Source organism: Triticum dicoccoides, chromosome 5B (genome assembly GCF_002162155.2).
Source record: "Triticum dicoccoides isolate Atlit2015 ecotype Zavitan chromosome 5B, WEW_v2.0, whole genome shotgun sequence".
NCBI lineage: Eukaryota > Viridiplantae > Streptophyta > Magnoliopsida > Poales > Poaceae > Triticum > Triticum dicoccoides.
In genome coordinates this window covers 653,147,312-653,166,909 of record NC_041389.1, presented here as the reverse complement: position 1 = coordinate 653,166,909, position 19,598 = coordinate 653,147,312, and the positions used below count along the sequence as shown (strand labels likewise).

At 44.8% G+C, this 19,598-nt stretch overlaps 1 protein-coding gene across 3 annotated transcripts; it reads left to right on the top strand.

The window, feature by feature from the left end:
* The first annotated feature begins 5,682 nt into the window (after positions 1–5,682).
* Positions 5,683–7,747, top strand: LOC119312363. 3 transcript variants are annotated; one of them, XM_037588091.1, is made up of 5 exons: positions 5,683–6,208; positions 6,517–6,750; positions 6,841–7,114; positions 7,231–7,308; positions 7,423–7,747. In XM_037588091.1, exons 2-5 carry the CDS (start codon positions 6,524–6,526, stop codon positions 7,468–7,470), a joined length of 627 nt encoding a protein of 208 aa, XP_037443988.1. In that variant the 5' UTR covers positions 5,683–6,208; positions 6,517–6,523; the 3' UTR covers positions 7,471–7,747. The 3 variants fall into 3 exon arrangements, with proteins under 3 accessions (XP_037443988.1, XP_037443986.1, XP_037443987.1); XM_037588089.1 differs by having other exon boundaries at positions 7,420–7,747; XM_037588090.1 differs by having other exon boundaries at positions 6,208–6,332; positions 7,420–7,747.
* Positions 7,748–19,598: the final 11,851 nt, after the last annotated feature.

The window sequence follows — 19,598 nt, the reverse complement described above, 5'->3', positions numbered from 1 at the left end:
GCAACCCGCGACGCGGCGTGTCGTGATGAGGCGTGGCGAGGCGGGCGGCGGAGGAGAAGCGCGCATGGATGTCCCTCTTATTCTCATGCTCATACATGTGGGGAAAGAACCTCCCTTATAAAGAGGTCCAGCTCGCTCTAAACTAGCAATGTGAGACTAAACTTTAGTAGTGCCCCTTGCCTTGCACGAATGGGCTAGGTGGGCCTCTAGGATTTATTAGGAATTTTCTGAAATTGTTATTGGACTGGCCCATAAATAGATAAAATTTTAGCAGAATTACCCATCTATCTTGGCCAGAGAAGACAAATAACTCGAAAATCATACATAGCTACTTAATTATATAGGAGAGAAACTTCAAAAGATTCAATAATATCCAATGAACAATATGACCATATATCCACAATTCATCGGATTCCACACAAACACACCATAAGAATTACATCAGATTGATCTCGGAAGAGAACATGGTATTGAAGATCCAAGAGAGAGAGAAGTCATCTAGCTTCTACTATGGACATGTAGGTCCTAAAGGAACTACTCACACATCGTCATGGAGGCGGCAAGGTTGACGAAGAGGCTTCCCCCTCCGGCAGAACTTCAAAACAGGGCTTTAGATGGGATCTCTTCAAAACAGAGGCTTGCGGCAGCGATAAAATTTTCTTGGAGGCTCGACGGATGATTTATGTATCTATAGGAGTTTATTGCTCTATAATAGGGTCAAGGCGGTGCTTAGGGGCCCACATGGACAGGTGGCGCCACCACCCCCTGGCCGCGCCATGTGTCCATATGGCGGCTCATGGGCCCCCTCGATGTCTCCCGAAGCTTCTAGTGTTTCTTGTTGCCCAAAAATTCGTGTTAAATCAACAACATATTTTGACCTCCATAGATATTGATATCCTATTAAACCAAAAGTAGAAAACAAAAATTGGCAGTGGACACTAAATTAATATATTAGTCTAGAAAAATAATATGAAATGATATAAATGCAATAAAAGTATATATAAATGATAATATAGTAGTATGAAACAATCAAAGATTATAGATACGTTTGTGATGTATCAGCCATTCTGCGGAACCTCGGCAAAGGATGTCTTTGCGGATAGCTGCAATACTCGGTGAACGATTTTATGGCTTTAATTTATTTAAATAAAATAATTCACAAATGAGTCAATAACAGGTGTGTCCCATGGGCCATGTATTATTTGAAGGTTTTATTTAATATATGCCGAGAGCCATGGGTAAGTGCTCTGCAAAGACACCCCGGCGTCACGGAGCCGTCTAGCGCAAATGGACATGACACATGGCAACTTATCGCCGTGCGTTCAATCTCTCTACATATATGCTCTTTGGCGAGTCTTTGGTAGTTGTTGTGTGTTTTTTTGGCAATGTTCCGGCAAAGCCATCTCCTTCGCCGTGTTCTATGGTTTGCCGAGAGCAACACTCAACGTATATATCTTTGTCGAGTGACCGTGGATTGGCACTTAGCGAAGTGCCAAACACTCGGCGTAGAGTGAAATTTTCAATAGTGAATATAAGATGTAAATTGGTATGTTGTATATTACGCTTGGCAAAATTAATCATATAAAATGGTGTTAAATATCATAAAATGGTAGTTCCTAATTTCGATTGTCACACAACCATTAAAACCATTGTGTAATAAAACTAATACAAAGCAAAGTTTTTCCGTGGGATGTGAATATAAATGTGCATACATAGGAAAAAATGTGCATCTCACATTTAATAAATGTTCATGTATAAGAAATAAATATTTATGTATTATAAAAATATTTCATACATTTTAAAATAATTTCAGTGCCTATTAGAATACATGTACATGCAGCTTTTTGAAAATCATGTATTTTATGAAAAAATGAAAGTCAAAAATAAAAACAATAAATGTTAAAAGATAAGAAAAGATAAAATGTAGATTATAAATAATAAATGAAATAGATAAATAATTGACGGGTGAATATATACAAGAAGAAAATATACTATTCAAATTAAGAAGAAAATAAGGTATGGAAAGAAAAGAAAAAAGAAAAAAGAAAGACACAACAATGTAAAATGGGCTAGGACCATTTTCCCGCTGCCACCAGGGTTTTGTCATTACCTTGTGGGCTTCAATGACGAGGCCTCTCGACAGAACCCGAATCACTATCAACATATAATTTTATTTAACTTTCTTCATGTGGTTGGATGATTAACGGACGCTGGTATTCTCAGCCCATCAGGGTTTAAGTCCTCGTGCTCGCATTATTCTGGATTTATTTCAAAATTTTCTGCGATGCACTTTCAGTGGGAGGAGACGTTCTTGTCGACAACGATGCGTCTGCGATGACTTCGTAAAACTCAAAATGATATATCGGTTCAGTCTCTCGAAGGTGCTCGTAGGGGTAGGGTGTGCGTGTGTGCATTCATAAAGGTGAGCGTATCCACGTATTTATGAGTGTTTGCGTCTGTACTGTGTTAAAGAAAATTAACTTTTTTTTACAAATCAACCAGTGGTTGAATGGTTAGGAGGACAGTGGTATCTCCGGCCATCAAGGCTTAAAGTCCCGGTGCTCATATTTTTCTGAAGGTGCTCATATGTGTAAGGTGTACGTGCATTCATTCATAAAAATAAATATATACATATACACGTATATATGAGCGCTTGCGTCTGTAATGTGTTTCATTTTTTTTTCTTCCGATGGGTTTCTCGGGGTCATCGCCGTTGGCGTGGTCATTGTGGTCTACTCTATGAAACCGGTGGTTATATCCTACTTGTATTTTATTCTTTTTCGCTAGAGATGCCATGAAAAATAGCGGAGATGTGACAAAATGGATTTGGGCTGGCGAGCCTCAGTATGGTACTACCACTCCCTCAATTGGGTGGTTTTGTCCTAAGCAAAGCCTTCTAGAAGATTCCGGTTCAGTTATTTTGTTTATTTTCCTGTTGGTTTTTTCGCCGGTTTCGTTTTTCTTTTCTGTTCACAAAATAGTATTTAAAAATATTCACAAATTAAAAAAAGATACTTTTTTCAAAATAATGTTCGTGTTATTTAGTTTTTTAGAAAATAATCGAAAAAATGTTCAACAAATGTAAAAATCAATCATATCTCATAAAAACTCAAAACTAGTCTTTTTATAAAAAAAATCAAAAACATTTCAAGTAATGTTCATCTTTGTAGAAAATGTTTTTTTAAAAAAATTGTTCAGAATTTTCAAAAATTGTTTTATGTTTCCAAAATTATGTCCGCAAAAGTTTTAAAAAGGTCACTTTTTTCAAACAATGTTCTCAAATTATCAAAAAATGATTAATTTTTGAAACAAATCTTCATGTTTTTATGAGACCAAAATAAAAAGAATTATAAAGCAATGAAAGATAAAAAAATATACTCCCTCCGAAAACAAATTTGAATCGGAGGGAGTAAAAAGCCTGACAGGAAAAAAAAAAGCACTACACAATTTCCTGTCGGTGGCGTCAAATGGGCCGGCCAAGTCGTTGTCCCCTCTACAACGACCTAGCAGCTCCAACTCTAGCCGAACGAATCCTAGCCCACATGCGTTGGAGAGGATTTGATCGCAAGAAGAAGAAGAAAAGCATCTGATATACGGACGCGGTTAAACTGTGCTCGAACTCATGTGAGCTCGAGTGAACAGTAAAATTATAAGATAAAACACAAAAATGAGTCTTTTTTATAGAAAACATTGACAAGTCTTTTACAGATTGCATAGATTCAACATCGGATGATATTCGCGTAAAACGTGGCAAAATAATCGATGCTCCAAATGTGTTATTAACAATTTGGAGCATTGGTTTTGTTATTTTGCCATGTTCTTTCACGAATGTCATTCCATGATGAAACTTTACAAGCAATAAAAAACATTTATCAAACATTTATCAATCTTTGCTCTTTTTATTATTTTACTGTCCACTCGAGCACACATGAGCTCGAGCTCAGAAAAGCATTTTCGCCTGATATACCTTTTTTGGTAGAACTTTCAATCTATTCAACAATTTTCAGATCAGTAAAATGAACACAAGAGTAACCGAAATTCATCCAGATCTGCAGACCCATGTAGACGACTACAAGCATTAGAGCAAACTAAGCATGCGACTGTCATCTTCCCTTCCTCACAGGAGCTGAGCAAACCTTATTGTAGTAGATAGTTGGGAAGTCGTTGTGCTAAATCCCCATTGGACCAGCGCGCAATAGCAACCATCACTGATGACGAGAATTTTAGAGTGAAAACATTAAACATGTAGACACACAAACACACACGAACAGACATTATATCAAAGGGGATCCACCCAAGACAAACACCTCCCGAATCCCGGAAGATATGCCGGAGACACACTTTCACACACTCTCTTATGATGTTGGACGCACCGTCGGGACAGGGGCTAGGCGGAAAAGAATCGTATTCCTTCTTCAGGGAACCGTCGTCGCCTCGTCTTCCAAAGATGCAAATCCTAAAAGAACTCACAAAAAAATAAATCTAAAAACGAAGCTCTCCTATCGGTAAGACCACAGAAACAAGGCAAGTTGGCAGCAACGCCGGCTAGGGGCAGGAAAAACCCTGCTGTTGTGTGCATGAGGGATGCGAACAAGGGGGTGCAATTCCTGATACACCTATCGATTTCATAAAATCACCTGATAAAAGAGTTCTAGGGCTTATATTGTAACCAAATGCTTAAGGAATAAAATTCGTGCTTCCCTGCCAAAAAACCGTCAATTTCTTTTTTAAGACAAAGTCAGCCCCGACTGGTAGCTAAAAGTACTAAGCACATCAAAAATTAAAATTTGCACTATTCAGCTCTCTAATTTTTTATGTTTCTCATTATGTGAATATAAGTAGGGGTGGAATCAATTTTACTGCAGCCTAGGAAAGAGTGCTGGTACCCAGCCGCCGCTAGGGTTCCTCCTACCTCCCACCGGCACTGGTGTCGGCTTGCCTCGTTTCGTGTGGCCTTAGGGTCATGGAGGCGTGGTGGATCTCAACCCTTGCTGGTGGGTGGGCTTCGTTTCTAGATGCTCTTTTTGAGTTTTCGGGTTTGTGTCATGCTCAGAGAGATGAGGCGATGACGACTCTCTCAAGATGGAATAAGCTTCTCCCGCCTAGCCCTCCTCCTGGTGGTGCTTCTAGCGTCATCGAAGGGCGTGTGGAGATTTGTTTCCGATGAATCTTGTGGGATTCGGTCGGCGTTTTTCTTCGGTGGATCCGGTCTTCGTTCGTATGTCTACATGTTGGATCTTTCTGATCTAAGCTTCTCTTCAACGGCGGCAGTGGTTGTTATGGTGCGCCGGTCCTATATGGCCTTAACACGACGACTTCCCAACTATCTTTTTTTTGAGGGGTGACTTCCAACTATCTAGTACAACAAATTTTGCCCCGGCTCCAGGGAGGGAGGGGCGGTGATGGCGGGACGCCTTCGGCTCGCTTCAGTGCTTTTAGTCATCGCTAGGTGGTCTAGGATCTGGACGTAATTTTATTATTTTCGGTATTCATTGTACTATCTTGATTGATTATGAATAGATTGAAAAGAAATATGAAAAAAGAAAAAAAGGATTTGGTGACAAAATTTAAAACCCAGGCAAACCTTATGATTTTTATTTGAAAAATCTCGCAACTTGTGTAACCCACCAAAGTCGTGGTAGTAGTAGGAGTGGATGATATCTTTGGGGTTTCCCACCCCGCCCGGCTACCCCGCGCTCCTCAGCGCCTCCATCTTCACGCTGACCCCCATTCCCTCTCCCCATTCTCCCCCCAACTTCCCAGCCGCCTCTCCCCAAAAAATCCACCCCAGCGCCCCACCTCTCTCGCCTCCGCCGCCACCGCCCGCCTCCATTTTTGCCGCCGCCCCGCCCTCCGCCGAGCCCCTCTTCACCTCCGCCGACGCCCCTTCTCGCCGTACCGCCTCATCGACCGTCGAGATCTGCCGCGCCTCTTCCTGCGTCCGCCTGCCGTACACCGTCGAGCGCCACCACGCCGTCCGTCGTCCAGCGCCGCGCCGCCCCATCTCCTGCGCCAACCTCCTCGCCGCCTGCGTCGGGAACTTCCTCCTCGTCCTCGCCGCCGGGAACCTTATCTGCAACCTCAACCGCCGCCAGGAGCTCCAACCTGCACGCCGCTTCCCCGCCGAACTTCACCAACCCTCTACTACCCCAGCCGCCAGGAGCCCGGCTCCTGAGCTCCACCGCCGTCTCCAGCAGGCAGCGAGAAGGTGAACCGCCAGAAGCCCACCTCTTCCCCCCCGTCCCCCTCTCTCTCTGCCTTCCCTGAGCCCCTTCTCTGTTCTTCACGAGGCCATGTCCGATCTGATGCATCTGTTGGGCTGGATCTGATGGGTATGCCCAACAATCCTTGAAGCACTTGCTAGTACTTTGCAACAGAAGATTTAGCGGTTTATCCGAAGTCGTTGGATCTACAGCTTGCTTATCTCCTCTGCTGCTAACTCTGTTTCACAAAGTTCATCCCGATCTGCAGTTTATTAGGGTTTATTTACATGCTGACGGCTTCGCCGTTTTTCAGGATATAGATGGACCAGGAGGTCAAGGAGTCGAAGCCCTCCGGCGAGCCAAACCTGTTCCTGCAATGGGGCAGCCGGAAGCGGCTTCGCTGTGTCAAATCCCGCGAAGACGGCTCGCCGTCGCCGGCCCGGTCGGATGCGCTCAGGCGCACCATACCCCGGGTGAATCGCCCCCTTCTGGGAGGCGACGTGGCGCAGTTTCGTTCACCACGCCGCCCCAGCACTCTTCACCGGAGGTAATTTCAGTATTGCATCCGAGGACCCATTTCCCCTTGGCCGTGCAAAATGTCAAGAAATGTCTGACCATGGTATTTGCTTGCGAGCAGGAAATCCGAGGCGCAGGCGAGTGAGGCCAGGCAGTCCATATCCCTCTCACCAGAGAAGGACCGGTACTACTCCACCAGGGGTTCCCCATTTCCCTTTGAGGGGAATGGGTTTGATTTCAGCGGTGGGGTGGAAGAGAAGGGCACCGCTGCTCTGCCGAGGTTCTTCATCTCCTTGTCGAACAAGGAGAAAGAGGAGGACTTCTTGGCAATGAAGGGCTGCAAGCTCCCTCAGAGGCCGAAGAAGAGGCCCAAGCTGATGCAGAAGTGCTTGCTTGTAATGTTCTGTTTCATCTCAGAAAATAACCTGTCAAGTTCTTTTCTTTCAAAGATGTGTTGATGCTCATTTCCTAACCCTAATGTTTTGTTTGCCGTTGTTGTGTATGGCCATAGACGGTGTGCCCAGGAGCATGGCTGTCAGATTTGTCGCACGAGAGGTATGAAGTTAGAGAGAAGAAGAGCTCCAAGAAGGTACCCCAGATCTTCGACACATTTCCCTTTGGTTGCAAGTAGCATACACTGGAGCTGTTAGTTCGATCTACCTTTGTTGATGTGTTACTGATATCTCGCAAATTCAATCAGCAGAGGGCGAGGGGACTGAAGGCGCTGTGCATGGAGAGCGATTCGGAGTAGAGGCAGAAGCAGGATGGATTCATTTTTTGACTTGTGCTCGAGGCAGAGAAGCCGCACCTAGGTAGCAACGGCGGCGGTTCTTCTAACTAGGCAATGCTCAGCAAGCAGCTAATTTAGTGCCCGTTCCCCTTCTCCTCCTTATTCATCATCATCCCCTGTTTAATCTCCATGATCCTTTCGTCTAATTGTCTGTTCATCAGAACTCTGAAGAGATTGTTCGTCTGGAACCATGAAGCAAAATAGTGGTAGTAATATATTAGATCGTCATCATCTCTAATCCTCTGTGTGGAAAATGTTATGGTTCTGGAATCGCCAGAGTCGCTGTGGATGAATTGGGATGTATTTATGGCCCCATGTCTTGGGCGTGATCCTGAATTTCTGGCGCCCTGCTCCGTCGGCGAGGAGCATCGTTTCCATCGTAGCGTACTACTGGCGGTTGGCCTTTGACTCTGTTGCTTGTTAGCTAGCTCCGTCGCCCAGTGCTTTCAGACTATTGCTGTGGCCTGGCTTCAGAGCTGTAACTTGTTAAACCTGCCTTCAAAAGAAATATCTCTTGTGTTTAACCTAACTAGTAAATTTGTACGTGCAAAGCACGTTTGTATTAGGCCATACATTAACTGCATGTGAATATTAGGTAGATATTATTTGTGTGTTAATTATGTGATTAGCGTGGTAACTTGTATTTGGTATCACATTAACTGCACGCTAAATGTGTTGAGTGCTCTGGCATTGAAGCAAGGTCGTTAGATTGACCTAGATTGATGGTCGAGATTTGTTGAATCTGCCCCATTGGGTCTTTTAATATTGGTATAGATATAGATAGAATTGAAATGACCATGAGCATGGAACGGTTTTCGTCGGGGAATGATATAGTTTAGTAGCAACAGTCAGGTACTGGCATGACTGGATTTCAGTCACTCACGGATATTACTCGCACAAGGATTTGATATTTCTACCTATAAAAAGAGAATAATTGAGCAGTGGCAAGCTTGAAATGGGCTAGAATCTGGTTCATTTTTTGCGTTCTTTGCACTCTCACGCTCTTCGGCCCAGGGATGCTGACACAGTCTCAACACTAAATTATTGAACTAGGCCCGTTCACGTGGCCTCACAAGAATGCAGAAAAGCTACTCCAACTTTTTAGGGTTTGTGATCTTCCTCGCGATCTTCATAGTTTGTGAAATAAAAGTACTCATTCTTTTAGTGGTGTCATGAGGTTAGAGAGTTTTTGGTCCTCACAAATTCGATTATTCGGATCTAATGAATTTATGTTAGTGTGTTAAGTTTTTTTTTTTGGGTTTGATTCTTTGTGGGGATGAAATCCTTCATCGACACCATGGTGAAAATATCAAGATTCGACGACCTGCATTTCTAGAGTTTTTGGTCCTCACAAATGTGATCATGTATTCAAAGAAGTGTTCAAAACATGCATTTTCAGAAAATGCACATCATCCTTTTGAAAAATATACGTGTATCAGACGATAATATCATGTGTGCTCTTAAAATGTACATTGTGTACCGAGGAAAATGTAAATATGTGTTGAAAGAAAGAAAGCTGATAATAACCGACAAAGAAACAAAAGAAAAAAAAATAGAACGAAAAAAACAACAAGAAAGAACAAACAAAAACAGTGTATAAAGAAGATAGAAAAAACCCAATAGGAAAATAAAGTAAATGAAGAAAAAGAAAACTGGTGAAAATACACAAAAACAAATAAAAGATTTCACAAAAAAAAACAAATAAGAAACAAAAAATGGAGCATAGAATGAACCTACGTGCGATATGAGAGGCAATGAAGCAACCACGCCAACCGGCTGGCTTGCTAGGCGGCGCCCGTAAGCGATTCTATTAGGAATTGGTACGGGCGAGTGCGACGTATAGCCCTAACGCTAGGAAAGCCGAAATCACCAATTAAGGGTTAGGGCGTCTTCAACACGACCCCTCAAACCGACCTCATATGTCTGTACAAGTGGTCTAGATGTGTTTTGCCATCCAACGTGGTCTTATATCAGTTCGCTGCCCGGTCCGGACGTTGCTTTTCCTACAAACCGAGGGGCGGGGGCTTTGCGGGCATCTAGAAACTGCCACACACGCGTCCGACACCCCTGACCCATTTAGTGCTATGTGGCCAGTCGACAATAGTGGTTGGGTTGTTACTGGAAAAGTGGTTGGGTTCCGGGGTGGGGGTGGGAGGGGGGGGGGGGCCTTTGCAGGCGTCCAGAAAAATATATCTTTAGTGGATAAGGCAGAGGATGAGCAAAGAAGGAACTCGGGTCGCGCATGGACTATGCCTCGCTTGTACCGAGGGCAGGCTTATGTCTTGCTTATAGCCAGACTTACCATGCGCTCGTCTCATGCGCCTTCCTAAATTGGTCGCCCAGTGTGAAGGGCGCCACATGTCACATGCTTGTTTCCCCTTGTTTTTCACTTTTTGTTTTTGTACTTTTGTTTATGTTTCAAAATATTCAACAAAATATATGACAAAAAAGCTTTACATAAAACATTTGAAAAAATGTTAATCAAGCATTTTAATAATATTAAATGTGTATTGAAAAATTGTTTCCTATTTATACATAAAATGTATACAAAAAATAAACAATGTGTATGAAAAAAGTTGATCACGCATTTAAAAATGTTAATCAAGTATTTGGTAAATGTTAAATGTGTATAGAAAAAATGTTTGTCATGTAAAAACAATTTGTATGAAAAATATTGTTGATGCATGTAAAAATGTTAAATATATATTAAAATGTTCCTCATGCCTATAAAAAGGTACAACATACATTAAATAAAAGTAGACATCAAAAAATATATTATCAAAAACTTTATTAGGTATTTAAAAATTGTTACACATGTATATAAAATGTTCCAGATGTATAGGAAAATGTCCACTGTGTCAAAAAAATATGTGTTACAATTAGGAAAATATACACTATGTACTTGAATTTTTTTGACAAGGTATTCAAAAAAAGTTAATCATGTATTTGAAAATTATCAAATGTGTCTTACAAAATGTAAAATCCATATGGAAAAAATAGAAATGTTTTTTAAAAGTTCATCATATATTTGAAAACGTTAACCATGTGTACAATATATGTTCCTTATATATACAATAAATATGTAATGTGTACCAGAATTTTTTTTACATGTGTTGAACAAAAAATAAACCAATAAAAATTAACAATGAAACAAATAAAACATAAAAACAATAAAACATAAAAGAGAAAACAAAGAAAACAAAAAAAATGAAAACCAAACAAACCAAATGCAATAGAACGGAAACAGTGAAACCCAAGAAGAAACAAAGAAAAAAGAAGGAAACCGAGGAAAGAAAGAAAAAAAAGTAAAACCAAAAAAGAAACTAAGGAAAACAAAGTAAAAAAGAGAATAAAAAACTAACAAAAACAATGAAAGAGACAAAGAAAACCGGTGAAAAACAAAGAAAAAGAGAAAACCTAAAAAATGGCGAAGATAAAAGAAAATCGGTAAACCCCCAAAACACTGATAGAAACCAACATAGTACAAAAACAGGGCCCAAAAATTCACACCCGCTGTTACCCATAATGGTCCAGCCCAATAACGCTCGACGTGGATTGATGCTGCGATGTATCGATTCTTATTAGGAAACGCCAATGGGAATAGTTTAGTCAATGGTTGGGAAGAGTCATTTACCTCGACTTGATGCATTCAAGGAGTCTGAACAGTTCAACATAGATCTCGAAGATGCGCGAGTCTTAAAAATCAGCTTCCTGTGTCACATGTAGTACACATAAAATCCGAATATTGTTAGAATTTAGCATCATTTAGTAGTAATCAATAGGATTGCTAATAGTTTCGGTTTCAACACAATATCTGGATGACCAAGGCGAGTATGTCAAGCTTGTTATGTAAAAGACATTTTGAAGAACATCTTATATGCAACATGTGCTGCGGATTTTGTAATATGTGTAGTACAATCCGGCAGATAAAGATATAATGTGTTTGCCATATCCATATAATAATTGCAAGAGGCAACTGACAAATAGTAGAATAGTTGTTCTCATTGATTGGATTTGCTACGAGACATCCCCAGAGTGCTGGTTGTTAGCGAAAGTGAAGGGAGAAATGGCAACCACATCCAGAAACAAGCATAGCAGGAGCCACCCATCCTCCTCACTACTCGGGTTCCTGGCCGTCGGATTTGTTTCTTGATGGGTCCTGGGCCGTACGATCTCGCTTCTGGAAGACCTCGGCCGTTGGATCAAGCCCGAAACACTGCTACAATGAACAGTTATCTTTTCCTCTATTTCGCTTGTTGTTTCGCTTACTCCGGAATTACGTTGCTGCCTCACTGACGTGTGGGGAACTCGCTGGTGGGCCGCCCTGGTCAGCGGCTTTGCCGGCGCGCATGGTCTGTGCGAATCGTCGACGCCCTCCAGATCGTGCCACCGCCTGTAAAATTAGGTGGCCGTCGAGGGTATTTTAGACATTTCACGTGATTAGGAAAATATCGAATAACAACAGGGCTGAGAGCCTAGCGTCGCTCCCTTCCTCACTCTTGGGTCGTATCTCCTCCTCTCCCTCTCTCAAACCCTGATCCCACGCTCGCATAGTACCTGCCGCGCCGCCGCCGCCGCTCGCCGGCGCATCCTATCCTCCTCCACGCCCCCTTGGCGCGCCGCCGCCGCCGCCTCCGCTCGCCGTCGCGTCCCCTCCTCCACGCCACCTGCCACCCCTCTCCAACCAGCCTACTCCCTCCTCCCTTCCCTCCCCACTCCTCCCCATGTCCCTCGTTGCTGCACCACGCCCTCCCCCACCTTCAAAGGCAGCCTGGACCTGATCTGGAGGAAGAAGAAGAGGGCACAAGAAGAGGAGAACAAGAAAGCTTCCCCAACTTTCCCCTTCACCAAATATTTGTGATTTGATCATAAAGGTGAGATTCCCCATCATCTATGAGCTCTTACCCTCTGTAAGTGATGATTCTTGGAGAATAGGGCTAGGATTAGGAGCCCTAGGTGAGGGAACTAGGGGGGGATCATTGTTGCTGCTGTTCTTAGGTATTCAGATTCGGAAATCAGCAATTTTGAGTTCCTAGATGGCAAAATGAGAGGAGGAGCATGTGGAATGTTTTGTAGGTGCTGTTCCCATGATCGTTTTGAGTGGTCATTCACTCAATTTGGTTCAGCCATTTAGGCGTGGCGGTAAAAACAAGTTGCTGGCTGTTTCTGCAAAGCAGTAATTTTCTCATAGCTTTTGTCCATAGTGTTTCATGATATTAGAGGGTTCATAAATTGGTGTTATACAATGGTATGACTACCTGGTACCTTATAGTTCATAGATAAATTTCATTTACTTAATTCCCATGAGGATTTTTGTTACTATGAACTTTCAAAGACGGCTACTTAATATTTCTGAATACGAGTACAGCAGAGCATTTTTTTGCCGTTTCTGATGTGCATGTGCTCATCCAGGATTGTGTTGTTTTTCAGGGATCTGTTTAGGGTTTGCTTGCTGGTCCGTCCTGGTCGGGGTCTGTTTCTGCTCTTGGCTGCTAGGCTGGTAGGTCGTGCCATTGCTGATGCTCGAGGTTGCTTCACTAGTCTCCTTGGAGGTGATTCTTTACTCTCGCCTCGCCTCCTCTATGTCTTTTGAGGTTGTTGGGTTCATGAAGAAAGTGTTCAGAGAGTGTAGCTCTTATAGCATATCACAGAGAAAGTGTGCAGAGGGTGTGGCTCTTGTAGGTTAGTCGATCTTGTGCAGATTTTATCGTCCATGGTTTCTTTAGTTCAGGCACGGATGAACATCAAGATGCAGAAAAGGAATATAGGCTTGACTTTGGTTTTATTAGGTGTCTTAAAAATCGAGTTTGATTTTTGTTAAAGCAAGGATGAGCATCAGGATCTAATTGTGTTTGATTTACCTATTCAGTGAAGTTGAATCGGTGCTCTGGAGATGTCATGTCTAGGTTATTGCACACGGATAAGAGTTCTTATATTCCGTTACGATGATGGAGATATGCACCATCTTTTTAAAAAAATGTTACAATATTGGTTGGTTTTGGTTATCAATCCTGAATCAGAAACTCAGAAAATATAAAACATCTTCATCTGGCTGTATTTAAATATCTGCTTTACAGCGGCAGATGCTATATGCTAGGTTGATCTTCGTCGCCTATAGCTTTTAGATGTGCTTTCTGGATAGGGTGTCTTCTCTTCGGGGTGGTTATCTAATGGCCGTCTTCTCCTGAGTCGAGTTGATATGCATTCAGGTTGCTGTGCATGTATACTATGATTAGTGGCTGGTTGTAATAACTCGTGGATATTCATTGTTCTTTTATTCAATGTGTATCTTATCCTTTGCCTGACCATGTTACTGGTACATGGGTATAATGTAAGATGGTTTATGCACTTGAATGCCTGATGTTATGCTATGTAGGGTTATATCGGTCCTTCTTCTAATGTTATGTGTCTTGCTTCTTATTTGCCCAGCGTTTTGGTATGACATTGTCTGGTCATTGACATGGCACGTGCCCCGGTTACGGCTCGTGGTCAAGGCGCGTTTGAAGCTGTCGCTGTGTTGGTAGGTGGTCGTGGCCGTGGCCGTGGGCGGGTTGCTGCTGGTCATGGACGTGCCAGCGGCCGTGGAGGTTCTAATACTGGGTGTGCCCCTATTTCTGATTGTGTTGCTGGCCGTGCGGATGCTACTCGTCGGGTGCCTGTTGCTGGAGCCCAGCCTGTCGCCAGGCGTCGGGGTCCTGCTCGGTGGGTGCCTGCCGCTGGAGCCCAGCATGTTGCCGGGCGCCGGGGTGCTGCCCAGCTGGTGCCTGATGTTGGGGTCCAGCCTGTCGCCGGTCGTGGGGGTACTGCTCAGCGGGTGCCTGCCGTTGTAGACCAGCCTGTCGCCGGGCGTGGGTGTGCTGCTCGGCGGGTGCCTGCCGCTGTAGACCAGCCTGTTGCCGGGCGTGGGGGTGCTGCTCGGCCAATGACTGGCATCGGCCGTGCTGTTGGACTTGGGGCTGCTTTCCCTGCTCGGCGGGTGCCAGGTGCTGGGATTGCTAGGCGTTACGTGCCACGTCAGCCTATTGGGTTTTCTCCTCGCAGGCGTACATGTAAGTCTCTGTCCGTAGTTTTTCTTCCTTCTTTTGTATCTTAGGGTGCTCTACCAATTACTTCATTTCCATGTTGTTTATGACGTGGTAGGTGATGGTTGGTTTCGTTTTCTGAGCTCGGCCGTGGCGGCTGCAAATCGCATAAAACGGAAAGGGTGCATTGAGTTTCGGCGTGCTCACTATGAAGGTGCGTGCGAGTTCTTAGTTTGTTGTTAGTTGTTGTCGTTTGGGTGTGTGGTGCCTTACCAGTTTATGCATGTTCTGTTAGAACGTGTCGCCGACGGCACCTTGCCGAAGGATTGGCATGGTTTCTCGGTTTATGTGAGCTCGGAGGTTACCGGGGTGGATCACAACAAACAGAAAAAGCGTAAAGTGTCGATTAGACTGCGTCGTCCTGGACATGAAGGTGCATGGAATTCCTTGATTTCTTCTTGCTTTTTGTTGTTTCCATGTAGTCTCTTATTTGGGCGTACGTGTCTTGTTAGATGTTGTGGTCAAAGGGCCTTTGCCGAAGGATTGGCAAGGTTTCTTGGTTGGGTTTGCTGAGTCTCTTAAAGGTACCTACTGAAAAAGCATTGTTTCCCTGGTCGTGTCATTGTTGTTTTTCCATTACGCTTGGTTTGTGCCTGATAGTCTTGTGCTTTGGTGGTTGTTAGCTTGCTATGCAGATAGGTCATACTGTGGCCCTACGGATTTCTTATGCCGGTATTGTGGTGCCTCCTTCTGGTTTGCTGAGTGTTCTAAGTCCAGGTCGTCCTGGACACAACGTAAGATGGTTCACAATCGCTGTTGTAAAGGCGCTAAGGTCTATATTCCTCCCTTTAAGGATCCCCCGGCCTATGTCCGGGAGCTCCTTCGATTCGATGGTACTTCTCATGCTAAAAAATTCATCCGGGCTATACGTGAGTACAATTGTATGTTCGCTTTTACTTCGATGGGTGCTACTGTTGAACGCTCTTTTGGTGGCAGTCGTGGGCCTAAGATCTTCAAGATCAGTGGTCAAGTGTCTCATCGTATTGGTTCGCTGGTGCCCAGCGGTGATGATGCTCCTAAGTTTGCTGAGTTATACATACATGACCCCGCTAATGAGATTAGACATAGGATGAATGCTTTAAATCCGGACGATAAGCCTACTGGGGGGGGAGGGGGTCGACGAGAGTATTGTGGTTGGCCTTAGAGATATGCTTAATGAGTCTAACCCATTGGTATAGACCTTTAGGGAGGCGAGTAAGATGATAGAGGATCTTGGTTATGAACCTATCGAGGATATCTCGATTCGTATTATAGGGCCTTCGGAAGGTGATAGTCAACAATTTAGCTTGCCTACAACTACTGGGCTTGCTGCTTTGGTTGTCGGTCGTGGGTTCGCGTTAGAGGCGTCTTCTCGAGATATTGTTGTCCGCAGTCATTCTGATGGTTTGCAGCAGATACCTTCTCTGAACACTGCGTTCATTCCTCTGCAATATCCGTTGCTTTTTCCTTATGGTGAAAGGGGGTTCCAGATTGATGTTCCTCACCTGATTGTTCCTGAAGAAGGTGAGGATGATGGGACCGTAGATCCTGATCCTGCACCTGGAAGTCCGTCTGTTGAGGCGTCTTCTTCATATCCTTCTGGGGGTGGTGACTCGGACACGAATAGTCGGAATAGGATGACCATGCAAGATTACTATCTTTTTATGTGCCATTACAAAGGTGATCAGCCCAATCCATATATATGCTATGGTCTCCTCTCCTCCTAGTCCGTTGTTGATGCGCGCGCATGCATCGATGAGAGTAGACCGCGGTATATCATAAGAAATCAGGACATGTTTAGATCAGAGCACATACAGGGTATTACCGATGCAGTAGGTGATGGGTGTGTGGATGGCGACACTGTTGGAAAGAGGACCATTGTGCCCTCTAGTCACATGGGTGGTCGTCGTTATTTTAATGAGAATTTCCATGATGGCCTTGCCGTTTGTCGGGTGCATGGTGCACCAGATGTATTTACCACTTTCACTTGTAATCCCAAGTGGCCTGAGATCACCGCTGCATTGGAGCCAGGGCAGGCGTCTTCTGATAGGACAGACGTTGTTGTTAGGGTCTATCACATGAAGCTTGCCGAATATTTGGACGAGATCAAGTCAGGCCGGGCTTTTGGCCCCATTAAAGTTGGTATTATGTGCTGCTGTGCTTTGTGTGTGGTCGGTGTTTCTTACCGGCCTTCTACTTATTTTGCTTGCTGGTCTGGCTGATTTATCTTTTTATTTCCTTTCCAGTCCTGTATACTGTTGAGTTCCAGAAGCGTGGGCTGCCACACGCGCATATACTTGTCTGGCGGAGAGGGGGCAACAGTGAGATTGGTGTTGAAAATATTAATTCATTAATATCTGCTGAAATACCTGATGCATTGCTTGATCCTCTACGATATGCTTTAGTTTCTGAGTTTATGATGCACGGTCCGTGTGGTGAAATGAACGATAAATGTGTCTGCATGAAAAAGGGTGTTTGTTCTAAATATTTCCCAAAATATTTTAGAGATACCACTGTCAATGATGATAATGGGTTTGCCTTATATCGACGTCGTGACGACGGTCGAAGGGTCTATAAAAATGGTCATTACCTTGACAATAGGCATGTTATTCCTTATAATATGGCGATGCTCAAGAAATTTCAGGGACATATAAATGTAGAGTGGTGTAACAAGAGACAGGTTATGAAATATCTATTTAGGTATGTCACCAAAGGTGCTGACTACTCAAAGGTCATGTTAGAAAGGCTAAAAAATTGACTAAATCTGGTTGTCGTACAGTAGATGAGGTTCAGGAGTATCTGATATGTTGGTATATATGTGAGTACGATGCATTGTGGCGCATATGTGGGTTTTAAATACACTTTAAAATGCCGTCGGTTCAAAGGCTGACCATTCATATGCCTGGCATGAATACTGTTTACTATCGTGCTGGTGCTGACCTCACGAAAATTGTTGATTCCGACTTCTTGCGAAAGACTATGCTTACTAAATGGTTTGTTGCGAATGAGACGTTCAAAGATGCCCATTCATTAACTTATTGTGATTTTCCAACTGCTTGGAGCTGGGATGCTAAAAGTAGGTCATGGCATCCAAGGGGTGGGGGTGAAAAGATTGGCCGCGTGTATTATGTACATCCTTTGAGTGGTGAGTTGTATTACTTGCACATGCTTTTGATGATTGTTAAAGGGGCTAGGTCTTTCGAAGATCTTCGAACATATGCTAGTCGTCTTTATCACACATTTAAAGAGGCTTGTGCCGCGCGTGGTTTGTTGGGAGACGATAACGAGTGGTACATAGCGTTTGATGAAGCGGTTGTTTGGGGGTTTGGGCATCGACTTAGACAACTATTTGTGACTATGATCATGCATTGTTCTATCAAGGATGAGATGGGTTTCTTTGAACGTTAATGCGCTAGCATGTACGATGATATCGAGCATGGGTTCCGTCGTGCCCTGGGTAATCCAAACTATGTTGTTCCTCCTGAAAGATTGAGAAATATGCTTCTTGACGAGTTGGTCGACGTTTTCTTGAAACATGGTTCTGATATAAGAAGTTTTAACTTGCCATCTCGCTCTGGCGAAGGTGAGCAGTGTCGGAGTAAATGACCACGGGTAGCCTAACCGGCTCCCTTTGGCCCTTAGAAAAAACAACGGGTCGACCGAGCCTTGAAGCACCCGAGACGCAGGGCCGCCTTCCTCCGGCCGGCTGTCTCACAGGCCGGCTACCGGAAGGCGGCCCGGCCCTAAACTCTCTTGGAGGATGCCACGATAGGGCCGACTCCAAGAAGCCGGCCACGGAAAGACCGACTCCAAGAAGCCGGCCCAAGAAGACCGACTCCAAGAGGCCGGCCCCTGGCAGGCGGCCAGGGGCCGTGCCCTAAAAGTCTGCACCCCCCAGAACGATGATGGGACGGGGCATGGCAACAGTGGACCATGCCACCCCCGAATCTCGGAGCACGCATGGCTACAGTACGCCATACGGGACGGCCATCACCCGTCCGGCGTGGCACTGTTGCCATGCTGATCATGACGCCCTCCACGACGGGCTGCCAGTACGGCCCATAGGCGGCGAGCCCCTTCAGTTAGAGAGACACCTGAAGGCGGCCTGGCCTCCCCCAGCCGGCCTGAGGCATGGCCGACTTCCTATAGCCGGCTTGCTCCCCTCCTCGGGGCGCGCGCACCATTAAGGAGACAAGACGAGGTAAGGCTATAGTGAGAGCCCGCAAGGCGGCGGCACTGTAGCCATGCTTACCTCGACAAAGCCCTCGTCATCAGAGGCGAGGCAACAGTAACCAGCCCCCGACAAGACCCCCAAGCGGTGGGGCCGGCCTGTCGACCAATGAGCCGGTAGCCAGCGGGACCCACCAGTCGACGGGCCCCAGCAGCCAGCGGAGAAGCCGACGGCCATAGACACTGACGGCTAGGGCCCGTGCCCAGCCGGATTACCATTGTACCCCCGGGGGGTAGGCCTATATAAACCCCCGGGACACCCATGCAAAGGGTTGATCTCATAGAGTCTTAGACACCACCATAGGGAGAGAAGAGAACTAGCCTTGCCCTTCTTCCTCCTCCCACCGAACAGCTCAAGGAGCCTCTTGTAGCTTCTTATCGATCTAGTGATCATGCGGAGACCCCGCAAAGCAGGAGTAGGGGTATTATCTCCACGGAGAGCCCCCAACCTGGGTCGCGTGCATGTCTTCGCCTTATCCCGTTTCCAGGCACCGGCGGTGTCTTACTGGCTCCCACAATGATAAGCCATCCGTTGGCATATGTCGCACCTACCACCCGACAAGCAGTCTGATGATAATCGTCTAATTCGTGAGGAACTGTCTTATGATGCATGTGCTCTGTCTAAACAGTCCTTGGTTATGTTTGATAGTTTAAATGAGGACCAATTGGTTGCATATAAGACGATTGTAGAGTGTGTGCAGGCGGGGAGCCCGAGCTTTTTTTTGTCTCTGGGTACGGTGGTACTGGGAAGACATACCTGTGGAGTGCAATATGTGCTTTCCTTAGGGGCGAGAGGAA

What these genes read in the sequence shown, in the direction of transcription:
- LOC119312363 (XM_037588089.1), top strand. Translation starts at nt 6,524, where the DNA reads ATGGACCAGGAGGTCAAGGAGTCGAAGCCCTCCGGCGAGCCAAACCTG. An exon ending in CCCAGCACTCTTCACCGGAG is followed by an intron (nt 6,751 to 6,840) that starts GTAATTTCAGTA and finishes GCTTGCGAGCAG; the next exon opens with GAAATCCGAGGCGCAGGCGA. An exon ending in AGAAGAAGAGCTCCAAGAAG is followed by an intron (nt 7,309 to 7,419) that starts GTACCCCAGATC and finishes AAATTCAATCAG; the next exon opens with CAGAGGGCGAGGGGACTGAA.